Genomic DNA, 16,469 nt, shown 5'->3' on the forward strand with positions numbered 1-16,469 from the left:
ATGCACTTTTACTAGACTACTCTGAACACAATCGAGAATATGCCTTTTAGGCACTTCACAAACATTAACTTGCAAACTTAGCGCTGCTAACAGACGAAAAGGGACTGTGACTTCATGGAAGTTAAAAAACAAATGTCAAATAACTCTCAACGGGGAAGTGAAAGATGCAGTAAATTCATTTTGTGGAAAAGATAGATACACGAGATGATACTGAAAACCATAAGCCTAAGGGACATGAGGTACTTCTATGTGGGTTAAAGCGCAGTCTCTTAAAAAAGAAAAATTTCACCTTAATACAGGAGACATTCGGGATTTTCTTTATGGGCCATAATGTATTCCATCTCTTTCTCTCACTCTTTTAATTAATTATTTTTAAAGCACGACTTTCAGACAAGGAGGTACCCTTGCAGGTGCATTCCACACAAACTGACCATCAAGAAACAAGACGTTAGTTTTACAGCATCAACTTTATTCAGCTATTATTACAAAACGACTGTTTGTGGGACAAAAAGGGCATCCTACAGTCAAAGGGCAACAACAAACACGCCAACAAGGCTCAGAATCGATACAAGAAACAAGTGAAAGAGTGCAGAGGCGAGGCGGCCGAGAAGCCCGGGCGCGGAGGAGAGCGAGGCTGGGTTCCGACCCCGCGACCCCGGCCCAGCCGGGCCCGGCAGCCGCTGGCTCTTTGCGCGTTGGGGGCGTGGGCTGGGCGGGAGGAGGCGGAGGGGGGCGGGGAACGCGCACGCCGCGCTCGGCCTAAGGCAGGCCGGAGAAGCTCCGCACGGAAGGCCGCAGGCGGCGGCGTGAGGGGCCCGGGATGCCGGCAGTTTGCGGGTCGGGAGGGGAAGCCTGAGAGAACCCGGGAGAGAGAGAAGGGACAGGAAGTTCCGTACCGCCATAGAGCCACTCTTCCTCCTCATCCCCTCCGGTCCCGCCGCTCAGCTCCGACACTAGGCGCTCGACCTCGCCGGCCGACATGGCCGCCCCGAGCACAACTTAAGGGCGGTGATCAACAGCCCCCTCCAACCCCTTCCCCTGCCTCGCTGACCAGGGGCTCGAGAGGGGCGCGAACCCGCCGGCGAGCGGACGAAGGAAGCACGAGACTGAAATCCAGGGCAGACAGCCGCGGAGGCGGCAAAGCAGACGACTCCGGCGCCGCTCCGCCCGCGCACGCGCAGCAGCACCCAAGCGGCGCGGCGTCTCTAGGTGGCTTCACTTCCGCGGCGGCGGCCACCTGAGTCTGGGTGCGCATGCGCACCGTGGCTGGCCCCGCCCCCCACGGGATCCCGCCGGCCTTTCAGCGTGGCTTTCTCCAGTGACGCTCTACGTTGGCTCAGATTCCCCTCCCCCAATCTCGGCTCTGGCGACTTGTCTTTCTACCGCTGGAGCGTACAGCCTTGTTACTTTCTGCGTTGTCTTCTCTACCGGTTTTGATTTGTTTTTCTAAATCTTCCGAAAGGCGTTTCATTTTTCATTTGTATAAGAAGTGATATAAAATCGTTATCCTGTCAGTCCCTGTTTCTCATTAGAGAAGAAATCTAATTCATGCGCACTTTCTTGAAAAATAGTTTTAACAGTAAACAAAAGGCAAACCAAAAAATGAAGAATGCGTTCTCCTTGTCAAAAAGACCTCATCCACCACCCTCCTTTCCAGACGTAGGTCTTGTTTTTCTGTTTCATGCGCAGCATTATGAAATTTTATACATAGTTGTTTCAAGTATATTGTTGTGGAAGAACCTGAGATTAATGAGCCTTAAAGTGTGCAGAACTGTACATATTATTGTGTACTTCTTTTGTTTGCCTTTTTTTCCTCAGCAATGTCTTGAAGATCTTTTCCGTGCTCGTGTATATCAAACTGTCCATTTCTTAAGTGCTTTATGATATTTTTTCCTTTTTTTTTTTTAACAGTTATTGAATATATGCTGTTTAAGAACTTGGGAGATAAAAATATGAGTAAAACACAGCCCTCCACCCCCACCGTTAAAGAGCGCTCAGTTTTTTGAGAAAGTCGGAAGGGTGGTGAAAAATTAACTCTCCTACAAGGGAAAACTGGGTCTTAATAGAAGAATAAAATGTTTTTATACCACCAGTGCCACCCCATCTTATGTTATTTAAGTCATGTGGCTTTTATCCTCGTTACCGTTAAATATTGGACCTCTCCGCAGGCTCAGTGGTAAAGAGACACAGGTTCCATTACTGGGTAGGGAAGATCTCCTGGAAGAGGGCATGGCAGCCCACTCCAGTATTCTTGCCTAGAGAATCTCATGGACAGATGAAGTTGGCAGGCTACAGGGTAAGGCCGCGAAGAGTTAGACCTCCCTGAAGATTTCGCATGGTTGTGTGCACCATTGAATGTTCCTGTATTGCTATTATCAGTCTCCCTTATCTGGAGAGGTTAATCCCTTGCATATTTCTGAAGTCTGTTGAGATACAATCAACTTTTTAAAGTCTTTCCTGAACCGCATTTCTTTATCCTATAAATACGGAGGGCCTACCAAGTTCTGAAGACACTTCTAAACTATGTAAATTCAGCTGTGAGTAAAACAAAGTCCTTCCTCTCATGAAGCTTTCATTCTAATGAGAAAGATAATAAACAGATAAATGTACAGTATGTCAAATGGTGATAAGGATGATAGAATAGACAGGAAAGGGGGACCCAGAGAAAACTGATGACGAGGGATGAGACGTCATGTTATATGGTAGGAAAGGCCACTCTAATGAAGCCGTAGAAGAGTAGAGACCTGAAGGAAAAGAAGGAAACTGGTGAATTTCTGGGAGAATCCTTAGCAGATGGAGAGAATAGCGTGTGCAAAGACCATGAGGCAGAAGCATACTTGGGGCATTCAAGGAACCCAGAATATAGCTGGAGTGGGAGGAGGGCTGGAGGATGAGGATATACAGATGAGATCAGAGTTATTCTGGAGTGGATAGTGCAGAGCTAAACACTCCTTTCTGTACACTGTGCCGATTCAGTGGCATGTGTCTGTCACATCGTGTAGTGATTATTTAACTACGTATCTATTTTCCTAAGATTTTTCACCATGTCGTCTCTCTAAAAGGGCATCATCTTATGTGTCATTCTAATTCCTGGTGTTGTGCCTAGCACTAAGGAGATCTTAGCCTCTGCTAATGAAATAAAGATTTTACATTCTGCTTGAGAGTTTCATAAGGCGATCACTCACAGTCCTGTCTATTTATCTATTTTACCATTCAATAAGTCTGTAACAACCTTTGATAGTTTCATGGGAGGCAAACTGCCATTTGCTAAGGAGCCTCTTTATCCTTTCAGCTGCCTGAAATGAGCTTTTCTTTCAAGGCATTAGTTAAACTGAACTGAAGAACTGATAAATAATAATCAATATATCAGAATCACCTTCATGGTGGAGGTAGCAGTTGAGCTAAGCTTTGAAAATACAAATTTTCACAAGCAGAGAAGCCCATAAATCACTAATAACTACTCTTTAAAATATCACTTCCTTTCTTGCTTGCAAACTGAGTTCTTTGCCTGGATACACTTCCTTGGTTAAAGGTATCTTTGTCTCCTACCAGGGGAGACTTGAAAGATAGGTAGCTTGAAGATGTTATATAAAATTATGCCTTTATCAAAATTATAACATCAAAATTATTCCCTCACTGCCTTCCCTTCTTCTGCAGATCCAGAAATGTTGCTCAGAGATCTGTCCATCACCACAGTTCAAAAGCATCACTTCTTCGGTACTCAGCTTTCTTTATAGTCCAACTGTCACATCCATACGTGACTATTGAAAAGACCATAGCTTTGACTAGATGGACCTTTGTTGGCAAAGTAATGTCTCTGCTTTTTAATATGCAGTCTAGATTGGTCATAGCTTTTCTTCCAAGGAGCAAGCATCTCTTAATTTCATGGTTGCAGTCACCATCTGCAGTGATTTTGGAGCCCAAGAAAATAAAATCTCTCCATCTATTTGTATGTTTGTATATTTGTATGTAGATGTTCCCCCATCTATTTGTATGAACAGTATGAAAAGGCAGGGAGATATTATTCAGCCTTTAAAAAAAAGGAAATTCTGGCACATGGTATAACATGGAGAAACTTTAAGGATATTACTAACTGAAATAAGTCAGTCACAAAAAGATAAATATTATATAATTGAATTTATATAAGGGACCTAGAATAGTCACTCCTAGAAACAGAAAGTAGAATGGTGGTTGCTTGGGTGGGGGGATTAGAGAATTGTTAATAGAGTTTCAGTTTCAGCAGACAAATACGTTCTGAATATTGGTTGGAAAACTGAAAATACTGAACTGTGCACTTAAAAATGGTTAAGATGGTAAATTTCATATATTTTGCCACAGTTAAAAAAACAGAAACAAAAACATGTCCCAATCAAATTCAGTATAGTTATTCTTCAATCTGCTTTTCCACATCTTTGTGACTGCCACTTACTAGTTACCCAAATAGAAAGCTGACCATTAATCTGTGATTTTCCCTCTGCCTCTTCCTTTGTCAATCCAGTCACCTGGATTTTGTCTCTATCTTCTTAACATCTCTTCATAAATCCCAGGCTATCTACTACCTTTATTAGTAGTATTCTTATGTACTGTTTTCCAGAGGTGTTGCTGTTGCTTTTTTCTAGCTGCCCTTCCTGCCCTAAATCTTACTCCATTCAAATTATTTTCCATTTAGAGTATTTTTTCCCTTAAACTGAAGATGTGAATAAATGTTTCTGCTCCTAAAAATACCTTCAGGTCCTCCATATTGGTGGGTTCCACATCCATGGACTTTGGATGGAAAATAATTGAAAAGAAAATCAGAAAGTTTCAAAAAGCAGAACCTGTATTTGCCGTATACCAACAACTATTTACTTAGCTTGTATTTACAAACATTTACATAGCACTTACATTGTATTAGACATTTCAAGTAACCTAAACCTGATTTAAAGTGCACAGTACGTAGGTTGTATGCAAATATTACACCATTTTATATAAGAGATGAGCATATGGGATTTTGTTATTTGTAAGATGTCGGGGCGGGGGCTGTACTGGAACCAAACTTCTAGCATAGGGTTACCAAGAGAAGATTGTACTTTAATAGCTCCCCATTGGCTGCTACTATTTAGAATATGGAAATAAGACTCACTCTAATATAGTCCATTCTTTTCTATATCCTAGCTTCTATTTCTTCATGGGCCTCTCTTTAAAGAAGACACTCAAGCCACAGTAAACCATTTGTAGCTCCAAAGAACATACTGTAAGTTTTCCTAATTCTGTAGCTTTGTTTATGCTTCCTTCTTTGCTTGGGCTGCCAGGAATGCCCTTCCTCATCCCGTACACCTGGTTAACACCTGGTTTTCTTTGAAGACAAATAAAAACTTATGTCCTGTATGAAACTTCTTCTGACCACTTCCCTTTTTCCTTTGCTTAGAATTTATTTTTCCCACTTTATAGCTCAAACTTTAAAATAAAAAATGCTTCTGTAATGTTTTATTGCATTTGCTTGCTTTACTTGTGTGTGTTAGGGAAATGAAAAGTCTTGTTCAGGCTTCAGAAAGTAGGACAACAGGCCTCTGACCAGCTTTCGACCTGCCTGCACCCTGCCTGGACTATGAGTCTGCCTGCAAGTACACCAGCTGTTACCAGCAAGTCAAGCAGCAACTTCGATAAGAAAGGGAGTGGGTCTTAGAATTTCTTGAGCCCCTGGGGCTCAAGTAGCGCCTGCAACTGATGATGATATTAGTTTTCAGCCTGGGATTATAAATGGGAGCCCGCCTCCACCCCCCAAACTGCAATCTGAAGTCTCAACCATGGAGTGGACGCACCGCCTAGGACCCTTTCCCCTAATGGGACTCCAGATTGCTGTTACTCAGGACTTCCCAGTGCTGTTCAAGACGGGATGCAGGTTTTGACCCAACTTGGTGATGTTTATGCCATTACTCTCTCTATTGTTTCTATTTCTTTTCTTTTAATGATTCTATATTGAAATTAAGTTAAATATTAACTCTTAAATATTAAAAATTGTTTATTTTGTGTTTAATAAGTGGTTTCTTTTGTTAATGAATTCTTTGCACCTAAAACGAAAGTAAAACTTTCGCCAAACCTTTTACTTCAGGTTATTTTGAGTCCTTTTACTTCAGGTTATTTTGAAGGCAAGGCTGTGGATGGCTTCTATCTATATCTTCAGTGCCCAACACAATGTATGGAATATTGTACATATGCATTAAAAGTTGGTTGAATGTACTATTTATTATACTGATATGAATTCAACAAACATTTATTCAACATTTATTTAATACCTGTTATTTTCTAGTGCTGGGGAAGCCAAGCTTCTAGTGCCCCATCTAGTAGAACAGATATGTTAAGGAAAACAAGTATCTTAAAACTTACTCCATGATATGGCAAGTACTTAGCAGAGGTGTATATTTTTCATGGATCATGTAATATATCTTATTAGCTACTGTTTTGGAGCCTAGCTCAGTGATCACAATAAGTGCTTAATAAATAGTGATTGAACAAACTGAACCTATAATGCAATCTGGGCTCAATCTGTTGACTTCATTGTGCAGGCATTTAATGTTCTAAGCTAGGAGTGGCTGGAGAGAAATTGAAAAATTGTGAACGTTTCTGGTGCCATTATAATGCGTTGGCTGGATCTGTAGGCAATTGGGCTAGGAGAGGTTTTAAGCAGAAAAATGGCTGAACAAGCTTAGTTTACTAGGAAGAAAAGTGAATCAAAGGGTGAAGAGCTGGAAAACGGGGAAACGATGGGAGAGGTCACTGCTATTGTCCAGTTGAGTGACGACGGTGGATTAAGGCAGTGAGAACAAAGATGGATGAATGAGGAGAAAGGGCTGGATTCTCGAATTTTGAAGCAGGTCAAGGTTTAGTGCCAATGAGAGGAGGGAAGGAAGGTAGAGAAAGTGAAAGCGAAACTGGTATGTGTATTACAGGTTTGTGACCAATAATGTATGGGATAGTAATCTATAAACAATAAAACCTCACAGTAGTTGGTTGTTTTTAATCTTCTCTGGCCGCTCTTAATTTGGGCAAAGTGGCTGTACGTTTAAAGAGATGTGTTCAGGTCCATGAAAAACATCATATTTCAAATTAGGTTTTATCAGTCCTCAGATTTCTCAAGGAGCAGCGAAGGATAATCTGAACAGAGAGGGAGGGGAGGACAAAATTCCTCAGCTATTTCTTGAGCTCCTTCCCACTTCCACGAACCTACCCTGGCACCCTGGAGGCTCGGAGCCCCGCCCATTTCATCTCAGCCCTAACAATTCTTCCGCGACGGATTTCCTCACTAGCCAATCACGCTCCGTGGCGTCATTACTTTGCGCCACACTGGACAAGTCAGAGGCCGCCCCACGTGTACTGTGTTGACTGTCAATGTCTCTTGGAGCCCAATTCCCGGAAGCTGTGAGTTCTGCGAGAAGTTCTGCACTCGGTGCCCCGAGTCTGCGAATTCCCAACAATGAACACTACCGGCGTGCTGTCCTTTACCCAGCAAGCCTGGGAGCAGGTGCTGGCCAAAGTGAAACGGGCCGTGGTCTACCTGGACGCCGCCTGCGCGGAAAGCCTGCACTGGGGCTGCGGGTCCTCGCGGTTGCTGGAGGCGGTGGGGAGCCCTGCGTGTTACCTGCGCGAGTTCGAGCCCGCCGCAGTTGGTGGCGGAGCCGAGCAGCCCAAGGCAGTGTTTGTGTTGAGCTCCCTGCTGAAAGGCCGGATCGTGGAGACCCTGCGGGACATCATCAGCCGAAGTCACTTCCAGTACTGCGTGGTGGTCACGGCTGTGAACCACGCAGTCCATCTTACGGCTAATCACGTGCCGCCGGCGGCAGCAGCCGAGTTGGAAGGGCAGCAGCCAGTATTCGAGCAACTGGAGGAGAAGCTGTGTGAGTGGATGGGCAACATGAACTACACAGCCGAGGTGCTGCACATACCGTTGTTACTCGCCCCTGTAGCTCCCCACCTGGCCCTGACTCCAGCTTTTGCTTCCCTTTTCCCACTGTTACCCCAGGATGTGCATATCCTCAACAGTGCGCGACCTGACAGAAGGAGGCTGGGAAGCCTGGCTGAGGTGGATGCCGCTGCCCTGACCCCCGAGCTGCTGCTGCAGATTAGGTGCCTGGTGTCAGGGCTCAGTGCCCTGTGTGAGCATTTAGGGGTGCGAGAGGAGTGCTTTGCTGTAGGTTCGCTCAGTCGGATCATCGCTGCAGATCTGGCCAATTTTGCTCCTGCCAAGAACAGGAGGAAGACGGCCTCAGGCAGGGCATCAGTGGTCTTTGTGGACAGAACGCTGGATCTCACAGGTGAGTGGCAGTGGCTGTGGGGACTTCATAACCACCCTCCAAATGATTCAACCTATAATTAATTTACCTCTTTCATGTGTCAGCCGCTTCCCGGGTGGCTCAGGCGGCCAAGAATCGCCTGCAGCGCTGGAGACACAGGAGATGTGGGTTTGATCCCTGAGTTGGGAAGATCCCCTGGAAAAGGAAATGGCTATCCACCCCAATATTCTTGTCTGGAGAATCCCTGGAGAGGAGCCTGGCAGGCTACAGTCCATGGGGTCCCAAAGAGTTAGACATGACTGAGGGACTGACATTTTGACTATGTGTCAGGTTAAGGAGACAAAGAACTAAATAGACATAGTCCCTGATCTCACGGTTTATGGTCTAGAGGGGGTTAGAGACAAACAAATAGCGATTAAAATCAACTTATTAAATGCTGTAATGGATAAAGGCATCCTTAAGGTGTACTATCCTGTTAAACAAAAACAACTGCATCTAGCCCAAAGATTGAAAAACTGGACTTATGCTGACATGGAGGAGAACTGTGCACCTGGGAACCTTTAGAAATGTGCAGATATGAGTATTCACAGCAGTCCTTCATAAGGAGGCTTTAAGTTGTTGAAGAACTATTACCAGATGACCAAGTTGAAGGAAACTGTATAACAAAACCCAAAAGTATTACAGAAAGGTGACTTTCAAATCTCTTTACATGAGTGTTAATGAGGCTGAACTTAAATTTCACCAGAAAATGAGACTAAATAGACTTGTAGAAAATATTTTCAAGTGTTCATTGATTTATTCTTAGTTCTTGTTCTATTGAAGATTGGGTAGTCCCAAATTGTAATAATATTTATACACATAAGTAACAAATGGTACCCTTAATATGTTGTTGTTTAGTTCCCAAGTCATGTCCATCTCTTCTGCGACCCCATGGACTGTAGGCTGCCAGGTTCCTCTGTCCATGGAATTTACCAGGCAAGAATACTGGGGTGGGTTGCCATTTCCTTCTCCAGGGGATCTTCCTGACCCAGGATTTGAACCTGAGTCTCCTGCTTGGCAGGCAGATTATTTACCACTGAGCCACTTGGGAAGCCCACCATTAAAAAGGGGAAGGAAAAACACTTTCTCATACTTGTCATGAGCATTACTTTCTTTTTTAAAATCTTTTTTAAAAAATAATTTTAAATTTATTTTTATTATTTTTGGCTGTCCTGAGTCTTTGTCACTGTGTGGGCCTCTCTCGTTGTGGAGAGTGGGATCTCCTCTCTAGTTGCAGTCCTCGGTCTTCTCATTGTGGTGGCTTCTCTTGTTTCACAGCATGAGCCACAGGACTTGCAGGCCTCAGTGCTTGTGGCACGTGGATTCAGTATTTGGTGGTTCCCTGGCTGTAAAACACAAGCCTGATAGTTGTGGCTTATGGACTTAGTTGCTCTGTGGCATGTGGGATCTTCGCAGATTAGGGATTGAATCCACTGTCTCCTGCATGGGCAGGTGGATTCTTTGCCACCTAGCCACAAGAGAAGCCCTTTGTATTTATTTTCAAAGGTCAATTTTATTGTTCTCTAATTAGGTAAATGTATGGTTGCTGGTAGTACAGGCTGGCCACACCCAAGTTCAGGGACAATGATCAGGTAACTGATTTTGGTAAGCATTCCCTTCAGTAGATTAACAAAAATGTTGAATGAAGTAAAATAAAATTAAAAAAACCCACAATAGGTGCATTTGAGATTTTGATTATAAGATTCATCTTCAGATCATAAAATAGATAGTAGGCTAAATGGTAACAGTGAGATGTAAGCTTAATAATGTGACTTAAAAAGCCAGGTGTCAGCCTGTAGGTGTGATTTAAATAAAAGTAATCATTAAAACTCCCTTGAATTCTTAGAAGATTAAAAACACCTGATGAGTATATACTTCTTGAGTTTTTGAGTCATGGTGTGTACCGCCTGTGCTTCAATTTCTTTTTGCCCAAAAAGTGACATTTCAAATGTTCAGTTCAGTCGCTATGTTGTGTCTGACTCTTTGCGACCCCATGGACTACAGCACGCCAGGCTTCCCTGTCCGTCACCAATACCCAGAGCTTGCTCACACTCATGTCCACTGAGTCAGTGATGCCATCCAACCATCTCATCTTCTGTTGTCCCCTTCTCCTCCTGCCTTCAATCTTTCCCAGCATCAGGGTCTTTTCCAATGAGTCAGTTCTTCCCAATGGGTGGCCAAGTATTGGAGTTTCAGCTTCAACATCAGTCCTTCCAATGAATATTCAGGACTGATTTCCTTTAGGATTGACTGGTTTGATCTCTTTGCAGTCCAAGGGACTCTCAAGACTCTTCTCCAACACCACAGTTCAAAAGCATCACTTCTTCAGTGCTCAGCTTTCTTTATAGTCCAACTCCCACATCCATACATGACTACTGGAGAAACCATAGCTTTGACTAGATGGACCTTTGTTGGCAAAGTAATGTCTCTGCTTTTTAATATGCTGTCTAGGTTGGTCATAGCTTTTCTTCCAAGGAGCAAGCATCTTTTAATTTCATGGATGAAATCACCATTTGCAGTGATTTTGGAGCCCAAAAAATAAAGTCTATCACTCTTTCCATTGTTCCCCATCTATTTGCCATGAAGTGATGGGACTGGATGCCATGATCTTAGTTTTCTGAATGTTGAATTTTAAGCCAACTTTTCCACTCTCCTCTTTCACTTTCATCAAGAGACTCTTCAGTTCCTCTTCACTTTCTGCCATAGGTGTGGTGTCATCTGAGATTATTGATATTTCTCCCAGCAATCTTGATTCCAGCTTGTGCTTCATCCAGCCCAACATTTCACATGGGATGTACTCTGCATAGAAGTAAAATAGGTAGGGTGACAGTATATAGCCTTGATGTACTCCTTTCCCAGTTTGGAACCAGTCTGTTGTTCCATGTCCAGTTCTAATTATTGCTTCTTGACCTGCATACAGATTTCTCAGGAGGCAAGTCAGGTGGTCTGGTATTCCCATCTCTTGAAGAGTTTTCCAGTTTGTTATGATCCACACAATGACATACTATTTCATAAATCAAGATTGCTTCTCTCCCTGCCCTGCCCCAAGACTCCAGTTAGGCAAACTTTAATGTCCTGGCCATCTAGCATCATAGCAACTACTTTTTTTTTTTATATAATATACATCTCTTCCTTATATACAACTTCTAAATCCAGAAAAAAACAAGGAGAGCATAGCTTCTGCCCTCTGAAAGCTCCCAAAGCAAAGTTATTAGGAATGATTTAGAAAATATGGGTATGTTGGAAGGCCTAAGTTGCCAAGCCTCCTGATCTCCCCATATTTACCCCTCAAATTTCTTACCTTTATATCACTGAGAAAATATGAGCCATCAGGAAGCTTCTGTATCTTCCCATCACCAAATCTACCAACCTTTCTACATCTACAGCCATGTATTTCTCTCTCCTTCCTTCATATTAAAATAAGATGTATTGTCTCTGCTACTATCTAGTGCCAACTTATCCTCCTTTGCAGACTAGATCTTTTCCTTTCTCACTCCTCTCATAGATTGACTTCTTTCAAATATCCTCCCCCTTTCCTAGATCATAATTTTTAAAAAATGTCTTTTCTACCAGATTTTTCCCATTAGCATGCACACAGAATGGAACATCTCCTTTCTTAACCCCTCTGGCTTCTGCAACTTCAGATTCATTTTTGCTCCATTTTACAGCAAACTTAAAAATTTGTCTATTCTTGCTATCTCTACCATCCTCTGCTCAGTTTTCCCTTGGCTTCACTTCTTTTAGGCTTTACCTGCCTTAATACTCCTCAGAAATTTCCTCTGTCAAGATCACCAGTGGCCTCCATGTTGCCAAATCCAATGTTCAGCTATCAGGATTCATTTTAGTCAGTCTCAAAGCATCATTTGTCACAGCAGAGTAGAGGATGCAAATAGTTTAAAAAATAATATGAATACAAATATTAAAGAAATGCAGTAGATATACAGATAATGCAGTTTCTTGTGTAATCCCATCAGAACATAAAACTGATGCTTTATTTGCTTGCTCACAGTCCTTCCATCAAATCTGGTTTCCTTAGCATTTTTTTCAAGAGCATACATGACCTGCCTGTGTGTACTTAGCCCACCTCAACCCTAAATGATCTCCCGTCACACACAGCTTTCTCGGTACACTGGCTGCCTTGCGCTTCCTCAACATGCCAAGTGCCTCAGGGACTTTGAAGTCCTTCTGCAGCTCAGCTCGGAATGTTCTTCCTTCAGGTATCTGCATGGCTTTCTCGCTCACTTCCTTCTCAGACAACCCTTCCCTGACCACTTTCTGGAGACATTCTCTAAACGTTGGTTGTTTATTGCCTATCTCCTCACATTTGAATGGAAGCTCCTGAGAGGAGGGGCTCCATTTTGTTTAACTATTTATTAACTAGCAGTCGGAAGAGTGCCTTGAAAATAGTAGGTACTCAATAAGTATTTATTGAAAGACTGGATGAATGTACAGGTGAATTAAAGGTTGCTGTTATTTGGATATTCAGTGAGGTGAATGTACTCATTTTTTGTGATAGAAAATACTTCTGAGATCCCTAAGTTGCATCATTAGTCATTCACAAATAAAGTGGAAGTACACCAGGGCATGCATTTTCTGAGTATTCTAAAATTTGACAATTTAGGTCCATGATAGTATTTGAGCCATTTTAGGTCCATAAGATCATGCGAAAGACTGGGAGAGCATGGCTTTAGATCAACTAATTAAATGCTCTAAGTACATTCCTAATGTGCACTGTCCTGTTAAACAAAAGCAACTGCCTCTAGCCAAAGATTGAAAAACTGGACTTACACTGACGTGGAGGAGAACTGTCCACCTGGGAACCTTTTAGAAATGTGCAGACACCAGTATTCACAATAGTCCTTCATAAAAAGGATTTAAGTTGATGGAGAACTGTTAACAGATGACCAAATTAAGGGAGCTGTACAACAAAACACAAAAATAACTGAGATACTACAGACAGTTGACTTTCAAGTTTGAAAGGGGCATTATTCAAAGGGAGCAAATAGAAAAGTTTCTCTGGGTAGATTCAAGACAACAATCAGGTAAAAAGAGAAAGAAAAATCAATCTACTATGTCCAGGACTTATGAGGAACCGTGAAAGTATCGTTTTCAATAGCATGCTGAGAGAAACACAAAGTGATGGCAGAGCAGTGAGTGAACCTCCGGGAAGTTTCCTGAGATCTCTGCCAAGGACATTCAAAATGATCAGGACTCTGTCTCCTCCTGAAGAGTTCATTTGGAAAGCACCAGGTGGGGCTCGGCCAGGTGGCGTCCATGCGTTGAGGACAGCGTCCCCGGCCTGGGAAGGAGAGCTCAGGTTGGCTGAGACCTCCTGAGTAGGCGAGGTCACCCGCCTGGGGTAGCAGGTGGCAGCAGCAATGCCCTGGCGGGAGCGGGGCTCAGGAGAAGCCAGAATGGGCGGCATGACCCTGTCCCTGGGGCCCAGTATACTTATCTCTCTACTGGGGCGTGGAACCCAGTTTGAAACCTATCGACTTTGGCATAGTGTACCCAAGAAAGTTTCACTGATCTACATCCCACTTTTAAATTATGATAATGCTCTCCTTCAGAAGGGATCAAATTATTGCTGATTGATAGAGGGTAGATTTTGGAGGAGAGATTCTTTTTTTTTTTTTTTCATTTATTTTTATTAGTTGGAGGCTAATTACTTTACAATATTGAAGTGGGTTTTGTCATACACTGACATGAATCAGCCATGGATTTACATGTATTCTCCATCTCGATCCCCCCTCCCACCTCCCTCTCTATCCGCTCCCTCTGGATCTTCCCAGTGCACCAGGCCCAAGCACTTGTCTCATGCATCCAACCTGGGCTGGTGATCTGTTTCACCCTAGATAATATACATGTTTCGATGCTGTTCTCTTGAAACATCCCACCCTCGCCTTCTCCCACAGAGTCCAAAAGTCTGTTCTGTACATCTGTGTCTCTTTTTCTATTTTGCATATAGGGTTATCATTACCATCTTTCTAAATTCCATATATATGTGTTAGTATGCTGTAATGTTCTTTATCTTTCTGGCTTACTTCACTCTGTATAATGGGCTCCAGTTTCATCCATTTCATTAGAACTGATTCAAATGAATTCTTTTTAATGGCCGAGTAATATTCCATTGTGTATATGTACCACAGCTTCCTTATCCATTCGTCTGCTGATGGGCATCTAGGTTGCTTCCATGTCCTGGCTATTATAAACAGTGCTGCGATGAACATTGGGGTGCACGTGTCTCTTTCAGATCTGGTTTCCTCAGTGTGTATGCCTAGGAGTGGGATTGCTGGGTCATATGGCAGTTCTATTTCCAGTTTTTTAAGAAATCTCCACACTGTTCTCCATAGCGGCTGTACTAGTTTGCATTCCCACCAACAGTGTAAGAAGGTTCCCTTTTCTCCACAGCCTCTCCAGCATTTATTGCTTGTAGACTTTCTAATTGGAACAAATTTGTTACTCTAGTCCTAATAACTTATAAAGTCTTTTTAATGGATGCGTTTGTGGTAATCATCCAAACTATCTTCCAGATAATCAGTTCATTGGTTCATTTATGTCAAAGATGTTTCAAGATAGTGTTGCAATTTCATATTGATAATTCTTAGGGCTGATTTCCAGCTGGTATGCAGTTGTGTTGTTTGTTTTTTAAAGACTGAAGTACGTCTGTGCATGTGTGTGCAGTCACTTCAGTCTGTGCAAATCCATAGACTGCAGCCCCCTGGGCCCTTCTGTCCGTAAGATTCTCCAGGCAATAATACTGGAACGGGTTGCCGTGTCCTCCTCCAGGGAATCTTCTCAGCCCAGGAATTGAACCCGCGTCTCTTGCCTCTCCTGCAGTGGCAGGTGGATTCTTTACCACTGAACCACCTGGGAAACCCCAAAATGTTTGTGCTAGTAAGTAAAGAGAAATTCTCTACTTGGTGAGACCATAACTCACTTAATACTGTTGCTTGGTAGAGGCAAGTGATAGGGCCTAAGAAAATGGGGGTGCTGAGGGTGCTGAGGCCACAGAAGGAATTCATGATGGTGGTGATGATTGTAGAGAAGCAACACGTGTCCTTTGCTCCACGGTGGCCCCAAACTGGCTGGGGTGGGAAGGTAAGTGGAGTTGGTGGCATTACTTTTGGCCCAGGTGCTTTCCAACCATGATCTAGGCTCTGACATCCAGGAATATACCCGATCACCATGCTTAGTTTTTTTAAAATTTATCTGTCTGGCTGCAGCAAGCAAAAGGAGCTGGGGAGCTCACAACTTGTTACTAAGAGTTTGTTGTGGACTTCCCTATTCGTCCAGTTGCGGGGATTCTGAGTCCCTAGTGCAGGGTTTGATCTCTGGTCAGGGAAGTGGATCCCACATGCCACCTAGGGCAGCCAAATAAATAAAAAATAAAGATTACAAAGAAAAGAATTTGTTGTGACAAGAATTTTGATGTAGTTTCTTACATCAAATTGCAGCTTAGATTGGGGCATTGTTTAGCTAAGGATAGCTGCAGCATGTAGAAGATTGCACCAACAATTTTTTAAAATCAAAAAGTAACTGGAAATCATCAGAATGATTTGAATCTGATATGGATTTCAATTTAAATTACATATGACAGCGGTTTTCATATAGTGACCAAAAGAAAATCCATTTTCAGTTGTTGGCTTAAATGTTAATTTATATACATAGTGTATTAAAATGTTATTTGTTGTTGAATATTTTGAGTGCTATTCTTGACACTTTGCCATTAGAAGATATATATGCATATGTATATATTCTTCTTAGGTGTAAAATTGATGCTACCCGAAATAACACAAATAACCTCCAATAGTTCATAAATACTCCACAGTGTTAATGTCATGCTTACAAATATAGAGAAGCTTCTCATCTTTTTGTCATCATCTTTGCTGAAAGTAATGTCACTTTGTCTAATAGTTGGTTTATTTTTTTTTCCAGTAAACATTTATTGAGTGCCTGCTATGTGCCAGGTGTTATTCAGGCCTAGAGGAATACTGGTGAACAAGATAGACACATTCCTTGCTCCCCTGAAGCAGTCGATAAGCTCTCTGGGCTGAAAAATAGAGGAAGTTTGTTGTAATTGTTTGAGAAGTTATTGCAATTGTATTTTTTTCCATTTATTTTTATTAGTTGGAGGCTAATTACTTTACAATATTGTAG

The 16,469-nt window shown here is 42.6% G+C and overlaps 2 protein-coding genes across 19 annotated transcripts in view; one reads left to right on the forward strand and one right to left on the reverse strand.

Annotated features, from left to right (window-relative positions):
• The window catches only part of FIP1L1 (factor interacting with PAPOLA and CPSF1), a 65,899-nt gene extending 64,702 nt beyond the window's left edge, over positions 1 to 1,197 (reverse strand). For 16 of the 18 annotated variants that reach the window (XM_043906777.1, XM_043906776.1, XM_043906773.1 and 13 more), the window contains exon 1: positions 897 to 1,193. In XM_043906777.1, the coding sequence (XP_043762712.1) occupies positions 897 to 981 (85 nt within the window). In that variant the 5' untranslated portion in view covers positions 982 to 1,193. Of the gene's footprint in view, positions 1 to 896 lie in introns of all 18 variants that reach the window. The other 2 variants (XM_043906780.1, XM_043906779.1) reach the window with 2 other exon arrangements.
• A 6,130-nt stretch (positions 1,198 to 7,327) lies between these two features.
• SCFD2 (sec1 family domain containing 2) overlaps positions 7,328 to 16,469 on the forward strand; it is a 391,182-nt gene continuing 382,040 nt past the window's right edge. Inside the window, exon 1 of the mRNA XM_043906784.1 lies at positions 7,328 to 8,291. Coding sequence (XP_043762719.1) covers positions 7,454 to 8,291 — 838 coding nt within the window. The 5' untranslated portion in view covers positions 7,328 to 7,453. The remainder of the gene's footprint in view (positions 8,292 to 16,469) is intronic.

Source organism: Cervus elaphus, chromosome 6 (genome assembly GCF_910594005.1).
Source record: "Cervus elaphus chromosome 6, mCerEla1.1, whole genome shotgun sequence".
In the NCBI taxonomy this organism is placed as follows: Eukaryota; Metazoa; Chordata; class Mammalia; order Artiodactyla; family Cervidae; genus Cervus; species Cervus elaphus.